Here is a 12,360-nt window from a genome sequence, read left to right on the forward strand (position 1 = left end):
GCCAGTGGGCCACTGAAAAATATATTTTTTAAAATGTTTTAGGGTTATTACGGTCATATCCGAGTCGCGCGGCCCAATTATTAGTTACGTTAATGTTTGGGCTGGGATGCTTTCCAGCAGGCGCCTCAGTGCGGCCGCAGAGTTCATGTGCAGGGCTGGGCTGAAACAGTGAAACGCCCCCCCCCCCCGTTGACAAAATCGGGGGGGGGGGGGGGGGGGGGGGGGGGGGCGGGCCGGACCAAAATGCCAGGGCTGAATTTTGGTCCCAGTCCGGCCCTGATGGAAGCTCCTGACTACAGTTAACACACTTTTAAACTAGACATTGTAAATGTCTAGTGACAACTAGACATTTAGGGACAACTAGCGCAATGAATCAACATTGAGCAACTGCATTTGCCACCTAAAATATAAATGTTTTTTTGTTTCTTTTTATTAACAGGTGAAATGGAGGCTGTTTCCTGACAGCAGAGAAACATGCTGAGAAACAAAGCATTACATTTAGATTTAGACATTTCTGTCCCAGAGGAACATTTGTTTTCACAGCCAGTTCAATACAGAAACACACAGATACAAACACAGCAGCATAACGGATAAATAGAGTCTCCATGAATATATTCATAGCCTACATCCCAGCACACAGCATTGTCAGCTAGGCAGTTTGTTCAACAATGGCAGACAGGACACATCTGCTGAAGTGAACTCTCCTCCATTTTAAACAACCCTATATACTATGTTGAAGGTCAATAGCGAAAATAGCCCGTTACAAGATCTGCTATTCTCTCAGAATGTTGGCTTATTTTTGCTGAATGTTCACCAATATCATGACATGCCCAGAATCAGGACGGTATACAGTATGTGGTGAAGGCCTTGCATCTCCGTCTAGATGGCAGTAATGTAAAGTGATGATCAGTGCAATTTGTTATTGTGAGCAGTGTTGCCAGATAATGCGAGAGAAACAAGCAATTTATGAAAACAAGCCCAATAAGCAACTAGGCCACATGAGGCCTTTAAACCTATATACATCAGCTATTTGAAAATAGCCGATCTACTGTACAAGCTCACAACGTGTGTCCGTGTGAGCTTGTAGATCTGCTATTTTCAACAAAAAAAAATAGGAAAAAAGTGCAAAAATGTGGAACATTCTGGAAACGTTTTAACAACACAAATCCGGTACGGGGGTCCATGGCACAAAATAATTTCAGATAAGGGGGTCCGTGGACAAATGCATATTAATTTGGGGGTCCTTGACATGAAAATGTTGAGAACCACTGGTTTAAACAATAATCAATACATTTGGAAGCAAGCCCAAAAAAACCCGCAACTATCAGTATTTTACAAGCGACTTCACAGAAAAACAAGCCCAAAGTCGCTTATAATAAGCAGACATGGCAACACTGATTGTGAGCACTAGTTGTGTGACGGCTCTGTCCTTCCATTTGTTTGGGTGTGTGAAACATGTATGATGTGTGATGCTGCTGAGTTTGTTTAGTTTTTTGACTGGTGTTGATGAAGCAGGGCCAACGGTATAACAGGATGGGTTGATTATTAACAGTTCTATCATTAATCCCTTTATTCACCAGGACCCAAGAGTCCCAAAATTTGAATCCCTATCGGATTGGAAAATATTTTGATTCTGGATGTTAAAGATATTCCTTGATTAATCAAACTTATATCTCTTTATTGACATAATGTTTGCTGAGATAATTATATGATATCAAAGTGATCCCAATCTGTTTTTTGGTTTTGAACTACCAACATTCTAATCTGATCAACTCAGGTTTTTTAACTCTTGAGCCCAGGGGACTACGGTAAATTAATTGAACAAATCAATGATTGGATTAAAATAAATAAAGCTGAAGTAAGGAAGTAAGATCAATTAAAAGTTTGACTGCAGCTTCAATGATTAAAGGTTGACTTATATTATTATTATTAAATTAGCTGTGCCTTATGTCCCAGGAAGATTTCCAGCATCTTTTTCAGACTGGACTATTGTAACTACTACTGTGTTTACTACTGTGTCTTTACAGGTCTCCTCAGCCCTCCACTTCCGGCGGTGCGCCTATGTTTTCATTCCCACTAACAACATTTCTCCACGGAACACTAATTCGTGGCTAACATTCCGTTGTTTTGTCGGCTCCGAGGACACTATTGTTAAATGAGTGTTTCCAGTGGGAAGCGAACGCACAGATGTAAATCCCGCCCACTACATTTGTTTGGGTAAAGCGCAGCCTGCTTCCTGATCTGAAGGCATGCCCACTTGTAGGCCAATGCTCATACGTTCTGATTCAGTAGCGCAGCTCTGAATCTGTTCTTGAGAGATTATTCACACAGAAACTAGGAAGTCAATATACAAAGAATAGTGTCCAGCAAACTGTCGAAGCCAGAATATGCAGCATTCAGTTTTTAGGCACCACATTATCTTGTGGTGCAGAAAACAGTGTTTAACACATCGCGTGCCAGTCGCGTAGATCTACGCCAAACGATTTAAAGCCGCAGTGTGCCAGTCGCGTAGATCTACGCGACTCGCATTTCCCATGTTAAATCGAAAAAGTGCACATTCCGGAATTTTTTTCGACCCATGTCCGGTTCCGGGGCCGACCGGAAACGGAATAAAACTGGTTCAGTTTTTTTCGCTCGCATCCGTTTCCTGTCTGGGCGTTAGCTTAGAATCGATTTATCTCCCTTGTTGTTTTCCTCACCGCATCGTCCTGTCTAACGTTCTCGCCTGTAACTTCAAAATGGCGGCACGGATCGGCTCGGATTTTTTTGTATTTGTTTTTCACGGATCCCGTGTTTGTGTCGAACCAAATGAACGCGGATTTTAAACGGATTTAGCGGGGGCTATGACGACATGAAAAAAACAAAAAAACAACAAAAAGAGCTTGGCACTGGTAGGTACATTATGAGATTAACCTCTGGCGTCCAATGTGTTAAAAAAGACTTTGAATTGCCTTAATGAAATGTGCCGTTAGAGCATACGTCGTCGTGGGTCATGGGTTCAAACCCTGCCAGGTGTCCACATCAGCAAGGGCATACGGTCTCAACACCTTCCAACGCTGCAACGCCATATCAAATGGGTTCAAGTCTCCTGCAGGAGGCGTGTCTGAAGCCTGTGCAGGACAGATTGAATCGTGGCCCAGTGCTCTGAGGCGTTCCAGCAGAGGAGGGTGGCTGTCGTGCCACATGGAAAACAACCAGTCAGTCACAGGGAACAACAGGTTGTCCTCGTGAAGCTTGATGAGGGCATAATGCAGATCCGGGCCTTTGCCCATGGCCCGCGCAAAAGCATCCGCCTGGAACTCGAACCTGCGGCACAGCGCCAACAGACAGAACGACAGGAGCTGGACGCTTGGGGAAGAAACATACAGGATGATCACCAAGCCAATTAAGGTGGGCAGGCTGTCGTGGAAGCCAAAGGCTAGGAACAGCTCCTTCCGTCTGATCAGAGCAGCGCAGAGGACAAAGTACAGAAAGAAGTACACCTGAATGATGACCATGGTCTTGACAACATGGCCGAGCTTCCAGTGGCCAAGCTCGTGAGCCAGAACTGCTAGGACCTCATGATTGTTGCAGCCTTGCTTCTTGTACTGTGCTCCTTCTCCAGGCTTGTTCAGAGGAGAGTAATCCTCCAGCAATGTGTCGCACAGCACAATGTGCTTGTTCTTGTAGAAGCCATAGAAATAGGCGTCGCTGTGTGCGGTACGCTTGGAACCTTCTACCACGTAAATCCTATCGAGGGGGAAGCCAATAGACTTGGCCATGGTTTCGACCATCGTTTTCAGTTCTCCATCCGGCAGCGGAGTGAATTTAGCAATCAGACAAGCGACATAGGGAGAGATGGTTGCAAGCATCAGATAAACACAGAGGGTAAAGAGCCAGGCGTAGATGAAGAAGTAGTCTCCACCAACCCTGATGATGTAGAGGAGCAGAGCTGTCACAAGCAGCAGTATACACTGGAAGTCAACAAACCTCTTGACAGCGTCCCACAGGAAAAAGGCCAGCGTCTGCTTGTTGAAGCCATGCCTCTCCTCAATGACAAACATGTTGTAGATGCACCAGGGAAGAGTGGTGAAGGCATTGAAAATGGTGGCCAAGCTCACAAAGACAAGGGACTGGCTGATCTCGTAGTCTGGACCGAATCCAAAGTGAGCCGTCACAGAACCTGCCACACTCCACAGGAAGGGGATTAGTCCCGGAGTAGAGTCCAGACCAGAGGGTGAAGTTGCTCTGGTCCAGCCGGTAAAGCCGTGACTTCTCATACGTTTCGTCGTCCATAATGTCCTCCAGTTCCAGAGGAATGCGTGTGACTGTTCTGCATACCTTCGTCTGTCTGTACGCAAGGTATGCCCGCCAAAGGTATATCGTCCATGAAAAGCCCAGCACAGCGTAAAATATCAGTTTCTCTACCGGTAGGCCAGGTGCAGTTACAGTCATCTTTCCTCTGTTCTGAGCCTTATGTTACTCAATCTGTGTTGGTTTGGCTTTGCCAGCTAACGCTAGCTAGCTTGACTGTTTATTAGTTAGCAGCTAATAACCAGTCGCTTTCCCACTTGACTTGTTAGATTTACGATGTGGCAAAACATTGTCTTCTACACTTTATACAAGCATACACCTGGTCCAATGACGTCATCATACAGTATAAGTCATCTGTGTTCTTCTTCATATTTGGACAATCCGAGCCCCACTGACTTCTGTAAAATGTTTAAGGTTAAAGTTAACTAGAAAAAGTGCTCCTCGGAGCACAACTCTCCGCCGGCAGACTTGTGTTGGGAATGTTGGGAGTGTTCTACTTCTAGGAATATTATACTTCTTATGCCGTCCTGTATCCCTCCTGTCTGTATAAGTGTCCTATCCGTCCTGTCTGTATAAGTGAGGGAGGAGCTGTTGAGAGTGGTCGAGGATACACTTGATGCACACACACTCGACTCAATGCGGAAGTGGAGAGCCTCCTCGCCTCCTCCAACAACTGTCCTATCCATCCTGTCTGTATAAGTGTCCGATCAAACACTTACACAGGTCCGTGTCCGCCATATTCGTCCTGTCTGTATAAGTGTCCTATCCGTCTGTATAAGTGTCCTATCCGTCTTGTCTGTATAAGTGTCCTATCCGTCCTGTCTATGTAAGTGTCCTATCCCTCCTGTCTGTGTAAGTGTCCTATCCCTCCTGTCTGTATAAGTGTCCTATCCGTCCTGTCTGTATACTGTAAGTGTCCTATCCGTCCTGTCTGTATACTGTAAGTGTCCTATCCGTCCTGTCTGTGTAAGTGTCATATCCCTCCTGTCTATGTAAGTGTCCTATCCGTCCTGTCTGTATAAGTGTCCTATCCGTCCTGTCTGTATACTGTAAGTGTTCTATCCGTCCTGTCTGTATAAGTGTCCTATCCGTCCTGTCTGTATAAGTCTCCTATCCGTCCTGTCTGTATAAGTGTCCTATCCGTCCTGTCTGTGTACTATAAGTGTCCTATCCGTCTGTGTAAGTGTCATATCCCTCCTGTCTATATTAGTGTCCTATCTGTCCTATTTGCCAATTATGTATCAGCCATGCAGCCATTTCGTGATGGTTCCTGTCTTACGTCACTTTGGCAGTGGCAAAGACACTGCCAAAGTGACGCCATGTATTTATACAATATTTCACCGTATTGTCACGTGTCACGTGAGGCTTGACCAATCGGTGTGTCATATTTAGAAAGTGAAAACAAAACTCTCCTACGGAGAGTAAATATCTCAAAGAGTATAAATATACTGCATATGTACTGTAGAATAAATAGTGGGGTTCTAGGTTAACTGGCAGTGTGCAAAATAACTTTGGCACTGATATGTCCAACGGTTTGCAAGATTACCTGCGGACGGACGGACGGACGGACGGACAGACGGACAGACAGACAGACAGACAGGGCACATCACTCGCTCGGGGAGTGATGTGTAAAAATGTCCTTGAGCAAGACATGCTTTGGATTAAGGTGCTATATATATAAATGCACCATTTACCTAACATTTCTTACCCTTGAAATATGATTATAAAGACTGACGTAAAGACAAGACACATTACCTCATTGCATAATGTCCATAGTTGCAAAAGTAAAACCGGAAAATGTTTTATGGCCAAGTCTTGAATATACCATCCACTTTAAAAGGTATGAATTCCAGCCCCCTGGAAAATAAAGTGTGACAGGCTGAGCCACCAGACACCCCAAAATGTTTTATATTTGAACAGAATCTTTTGGTTTGCCTCCAACTGTAGAATGAGGTCATCATGTTTCTTTTCTGTTTTACAGGAAATAACAAACTGCATTGAAAATGTCAACAAAAACTATTTGTCGTATATTCTTTTGTGCCCATCAACACACTAAAAGCACTGCAACATCGATTCTTTTTATTTCAGGAGGACATTAAGAATGCCAAGAAATCCACTTGTTGTGGTATTCTGTTTTACGACTCCAGCTATATCTATGATTAAAATCAGGAGCAGCCATTTAGATTAACAATGAACCGAACAGTACCGAAAACGAACTAAAAAGTGATTAAAATGGTGCAGTATTATCAGATAAACCAGCTCAGACAATGGCTTTTCATACAAAGAAAAGGCTTTCTATAGAGAAAAAAAAGAAGTTTTCCTTTGCAAACACATCAGCAGTGCCAGACAAGGCAGACATTTGCGTTGTGGATCACAGTCCCTCTTGTCTTGTGCTGTCACCCAGGGGCACAGAGTGTCCCGTCCAGGTGAAGGGAGTTGACACAGGAGGTGTGCGGCTGGAGGGCAACGATGACAGTGGATCAAAGAGTGTAACAAGTGAGAAGGACGTCATGCAACGTACTTGACAGACCGGGGTGGGGTGGGGGGGGGGGGGGGGGGGGGGTGCTCTTTCACACAAAAGTGAAACACTGTGGCCAAGTGTCCACAGCTACGAGGAACCAGGCCTCAAGCAGTTATATTAGTGCTGATAAAACAATAAATAAATGCAATAAAACCAAGCTCCCATTATCAGAGAATCGGATCAGAGTCATCTGCTGGATTTCTCAGTGACCGACTCTAGCCAGAAAATCAGAGATCTTGGTGTTCCTCATCTGCTGATGTTTGGGAATGAGCTTCCGTGTTAAAATATGTTTTTATGCGTTTCCGTGTGTGTACGGAGATATTTTTTTTAACTTCTTTTTAATGTGGACAAGATTTTTTTTTTTTAGAACATTGAGAAAAGAAATATCCATTTAGCAATATATGTAAGCTGGGAGATTGTCCTCAGTGTGTAGCTGATCGAAGCATTTAGAGGCTGACGTTGTGAGTCTACAGTAGAGAATTCACGAATAGTGATTTTTAATATTCGAATTATTCGACCTATAAGTATTCGAATAATCGATTTGAATATAAAAAATACAATTATTATTATTATTTTATTTTATTTTTTTCAATGGCATTGATGATCGACTCAATGAATGCGAGTTGACATCACACCAGAGCTCACAGCTGCGTGTCTGCTGTAGAAAAGCCACTAAAAAAAAAAGTTTTTATTTTTTTAATAGAATAATCGAATAGTGGTTTGATAGTCGAATAGTCGGTTTGATAGTCGAATATTCGAACATTCGATTATTCTGTTAATGCCCTAGTCTACAGACTCCGTGGTTGAACCCCTCACCTGCACACTTGGTCCTGCTGATGAGGGGGGGTCCGGGTGCCCCTGTGCCTCCCTCTCCGGGCCGGGTCAGCAGAACACTGATACGGTACTCTGTGTCCGGCTCCAGGTGCCACACCTTGTAGGTGAGTGAACCCACTCCGTGGGTTTCTGTCCAAGGTGACTGGCTGGCTCTGTACTGGATCTCCCGTCGAATGACAGGCCCGTCCCCCACTATAGAGTTGGTGTTGAGCTGGATGATCAGGTAGGTGGGCCCCGCCCGCAGGAGCTGAGGGGGGGCGATGGGTGTGGGGGGCACTGCAGATGAAGAGACAGGGAAGGGTCACATGCAATGCATTTCTGAGGAGATAAATACAACAGGAGAACGTGCAAGAATGGCTATATTCGCTGTTTCACTGTTATATCTATACTGTACCTTCAGTAATGGAATTCTGGATCAAATGACAGACCATATTGGACCAATTTATGTCTAACAATAAAAATGTTCTTAGACTGGGGTCCCAGAGACAGATCTTATTAAATGGGAGTCCGTGGCCTCAAATTGCATATCTTTTAAATTAAAAAAAGGTTGAGAATCACTAGTTTAATGAGACCAGAACCACTGTGTCGCCACCCTGACACTGGCTACATTAGGCTTTGGCTTCTGTCTTGTTAAAAAAAACAACTAAAGAGAACTTTGAATTTGAAACCGAAGCATAAAGTGCAGTTGATAAACAGATAAGAAAATGTGAGAAGAAAGGAAGAGTTAAGAGTTAAGTGAACAAAAGATTTCAAGATCCTTTTTTTTTTTAGTAACATTATTTCTGCTCTGCTAGAGCATCGAATCATAAAAATATTTTAATCACCGGGACCGCGAGAGGCCCTTGAACGGAGAAAATCTTAATTTTCATCATAATGAAGCTGAATAATGGCTTTTTTTGCATGAACAATTGCATGACTAATTCTGTCCTTTCCCCATAAAAGAACCCTGATGGATAACATGACTCTCTATCAGACGGGGGGAATCTAATTAATGAAACACATAATGTGCAATTCTACACTTACAGGAGCATGTGTGTTGTCTGAACCAACCCATGTAAACTGCTGCTGCCTACACACATTGCTGGAGAACACACTGTAGTTAATGTATTGACTATAGGACACACTCTAATGTGGCGGTTCTCAAACTATGGGTCGCGACCCAAAGTGGGGTCGCCGGAAGGTGCCGTTGGGGTCGCGCAGCGGCATCCAAAAAATACGACTTTTTTGTTTTTAAATCAAGAAACGATAAAAAAAAAAAAAAAAAAAAAAAGGGAGGTCGTCACCATCAAACAAACTATTAGCTTGACTCCTCATACATACACACACTCACACACACACACACACACACACACACACACACACACACACACACACACACACACACACTCCGCCTCCAACAGCGGCCCAGAACAAGCAACAACAAGACATTGACGACACACACAAGCCCTTACTGATGCACACAAACTGATTCAGCGGATTATAAACGATTTACTTCGGAATTATGTTCAATATGAGCGGGTGGCTTAAAAGAGCCATTTTGGCTGTTTTTGTTAGTCCGAGAGCGAGAGGGTACAGGACCACGGGTCCATTTGGTACCATCTGTACCCTTTGCGGAGTTACATTTAGATTGCAATGTTAACGTTACCGTGCGGGGACGCCGGGGGGGTTCATTCGCTCACAGATAGACAACCAGACCAGTTACCAACAGTTGCCGCGATGGAGAAAAAAACGCCACCGTCGGTGGCCAAAGATAAGCGGGCAAAGTGTGTGGGCGGATGAAACGGGTTTAAGGGTCAGTTAACACAGAATGGATATGCCATGCAATCATAATGTCTTTTATTTACTCTATATGGGGGTGCGTTGCGACAGATTTTGAAAGGAGGGAGACTATGCATCGTACGTGCGTCCGTGGGAGCATGTGAGCGAGAACATTTGGATGCATTTCCCACGAGAGAAATGTTTGGAGGCGGAGCATCCTGGGGCCATTTGATGAGACAAGTTGGCAGGTGCCTTCTGCAAGCTCATTTGCATAGATGCGTTTACATGACATTCCTATACGGGTATCCGCAAGGCAGTTGCGTAGGCGGGCGAGTGTACTCTATGCAGTGGTGGAAAGTAACTAAGTACATGTACTCAAGTACTGTACTTAAGTAAAGTCTTGAGGTATTTGTACTTTCAAATTTACAATACTTTTACTCCACTACATCTCAGAGGCAAATATTGTACTTTTACTCCATTACAATTATTTGAAAGCTTTAGTTACTAGTTACTTCAGCCCTATTTTATACCTAGGCTGTGTATGAAAATAGCCGATCTACAAGCTCACAACGCGTTGTGAGCTTGTAGATCGGCTATTTTCAAACATTGTAGTACTTTTTCTTTTGGTACTCTAAGTACATTTTCATGCCAGCACTTTTGTACTTTTACTCAAGTACTTTTATACTGTGGTATTGGTACTTTTACTTAAGTAAAATATCTGAGTACTTCTTCCACCACTGACTCTATGTATCACATCGGCGTGTGTGTGTGTGTGTGTGTGTGTGTGTGTGCACGCCAGTGTGCTCGCTCGTGTGCTCGCTCGTGCCCATGTAGCTCTAGTGAAAACTAAAGCACTCGTAGAACAGTATATCTGCTAGTTTTTTTAACAGCCAAAGAAATCTAAAAAATGACACAGGTGCGTTCCCATCTCCCACAGCTTTACCTCTGACGATGAGCTCGCCGAAGTTGGAGACGGCGGCTCCGCGGGAGGACAGAGTGACGCAGCGGTACAGGTCCTGCTCGCCGCGCTGCGCTTCCACCTGGAACGTCGCCATCAGCCTCTTGTGGCTCAGCCTGGAGAGCGAGGCCGTGTCCAGCAGCACGCCGTTACGCCGCTATCACACACACACACACACACACACACACACACACACACACACACACACACACACACACACACACACACACACATAAAGACACAACACACACCGTTACACCGCTGTCACACACACACACACAAAGACACAACACTATATATAGAAATACTCTGAAATAATAATGTACTTGAGTAAAAGTACAAAAGTATTGGCATCAAAATTACTTAAAGTTCCAAAAGTAAAAGTAATAAAACGTTTTAATACTTTTACTTTTGGTACTTTAAGTACATTTGGATACCGAAACGTTTGTACTTTTACTGAAGTAAATTTTGAATTCCAGACTTTTACTTCTAACAGAGTCCTTCAACATTGCATTATTGATACTTTTACTTAAGTAAAACATTTGAGTACTCTTTCTACCACTGGACGCCACACACAGAGGGAAGACAGCCGTGAGCAAAAGCCAGATGAGCCGTACGTCAGGCAGGCGATAGTGTTTATCCGAGCGGCTTGAAAAGTCCATTCCACTGATTCTTAGTGTGTGTAGTGGCATGTGAGGCGGAAAAATGAACACGGAGGAAAGCGGTTGGAAGGAGGTTGCACTGAAGCTACATGTGTGGGAGAGGGGGTGTTTAGCCACGTTGGTGGATAATAAAGATGCGATAAATGTCACAGTTAACAACTGGATGTCGTCGTGTTGAGGCCGGGCGACAGAGGCGAGCGTGACACGGTCCTCCCAGGTGCTGTGTCTAACAGAAGGTGTGAGCTGACAGCTCCTCATCTCTCCATGCTAATGTGTCGGCGCTCCGGGGCGAACGGTCAATAGGTTCAACGAGCGGCACAGGAAAATCAGAAGGCCGAGCTGCTGAAGGCGCGGGCTCTGCGATGCTCGCGCACACGCACACGGCAGAAGCAGGATATTATGTAAGCTGTCGGCAGCTACTGCTCCTCGAACGTAAGTGGTTTGACATCTGAATGTTTGAAGTATGTGGCACATTTTAGAAAATAGCTTATTGTGCCAAAAGGTGGAGATATGTGCTTGTTTTAAAGTTTATTTTCCCTTTCTATTTGATTGTGCAACGGCCTTCTCTTTTGTGGGAGCCTCAAAAGGGTTTATTTTTTTCTTTAACTTCATATTTTCCTTACACCAAAGTAGTTTGCATTCATAGCATTCTTAGTATTCGGGCCTGCATTGAGCCAGTTCTCCAGGGCATTCATCCATTGTGTATGTATTAGAAGGCTCACTGCTGCTGCATCGGAATTACATCCAGCATTAAAGGGTAAGGACCTTTTAGATGCTTTATCAGGCTTTGTGTTGTTTGGCCCTCATCAGTTTGCAATGGACGTCTGTGTAGAGCTGTGTCTCAGCTCTATGCTGAAAACAACCTTACACAGTATGTTTAACCCTGCAACTAAGGCTGCATTTACACGGCAACGCTCCCAGCGGAAAACGGCAAAGTGCCTTCGTGTTATGTGATTAAAAAAACGTGGTGTGCAGACGAAGACGGAAAGAATATTGAAAACGCTGCAGTGTGCATGATGGCTATAGGTGGCAGTGTGATGCTGCCGCGGACAGTGTTGGGAAAGTTCACTTAAAATATGAACTAGTTCAAAGTTCAGTTCACAAATTTTAAAATGAACTAGTTCAAAGTTCAGTTCATAATTCAAAATTTTGAACTAAAGTTCATGGTTCAAAAAATGAACTAGTTCAGTTCTTTTTCGTTCTTTTTTTTCAATATATATTAGTGCTGTCAGGCGATTACATTTTTTAATCGATTAATCGCATGATTTGTGTAGTTAATCGCGCGATTAATCGCTTATTAATCGCATATTTTTATTGTCTCAAACTTGAATGAT

General features: G+C 43.9%; 1 protein-coding gene and 1 pseudogene across 2 annotated transcripts in view; both read right to left on the minus strand.

Annotated features, from left to right (window-relative positions):
- Positions 1–12,360, minus strand: part of LOC311061531 (receptor-type tyrosine-protein phosphatase U-like) — a 165,224-nt gene that overhangs the window by 81,372 nt on the left and 71,492 nt on the right. The window contains exons 5-6 of the mRNA XM_084080189.1: positions 10,350–10,521; positions 7,631–7,924 (exon numbers count right to left, since the gene is read on the minus strand). Of these exons, the coding sequence (XP_083936315.1) occupies positions 7,631–7,924; positions 10,350–10,521 (466 nt within the window). The remainder of the gene's footprint in view (positions 1–7,630; positions 7,925–10,349; positions 10,522–12,360) is intronic.
- Positions 2,991–4,434, minus strand: LOC311061184 (CAAX prenyl protease 1 homolog; annotated as a pseudogene). The gene has a single exon. The product of its transcript is annotated as a CAAX prenyl protease 1 homolog (transcript).

Source organism: Gymnoscopelus microlampas (assembly GCF_963454915.1).
Source record: "Gymnoscopelus microlampas genome assembly, chromosome: 15".
Classification (NCBI taxonomy): Eukaryota; Metazoa; Chordata; class Actinopteri; order Myctophiformes; family Myctophidae; genus Gymnoscopelus; species Gymnoscopelus microlampas.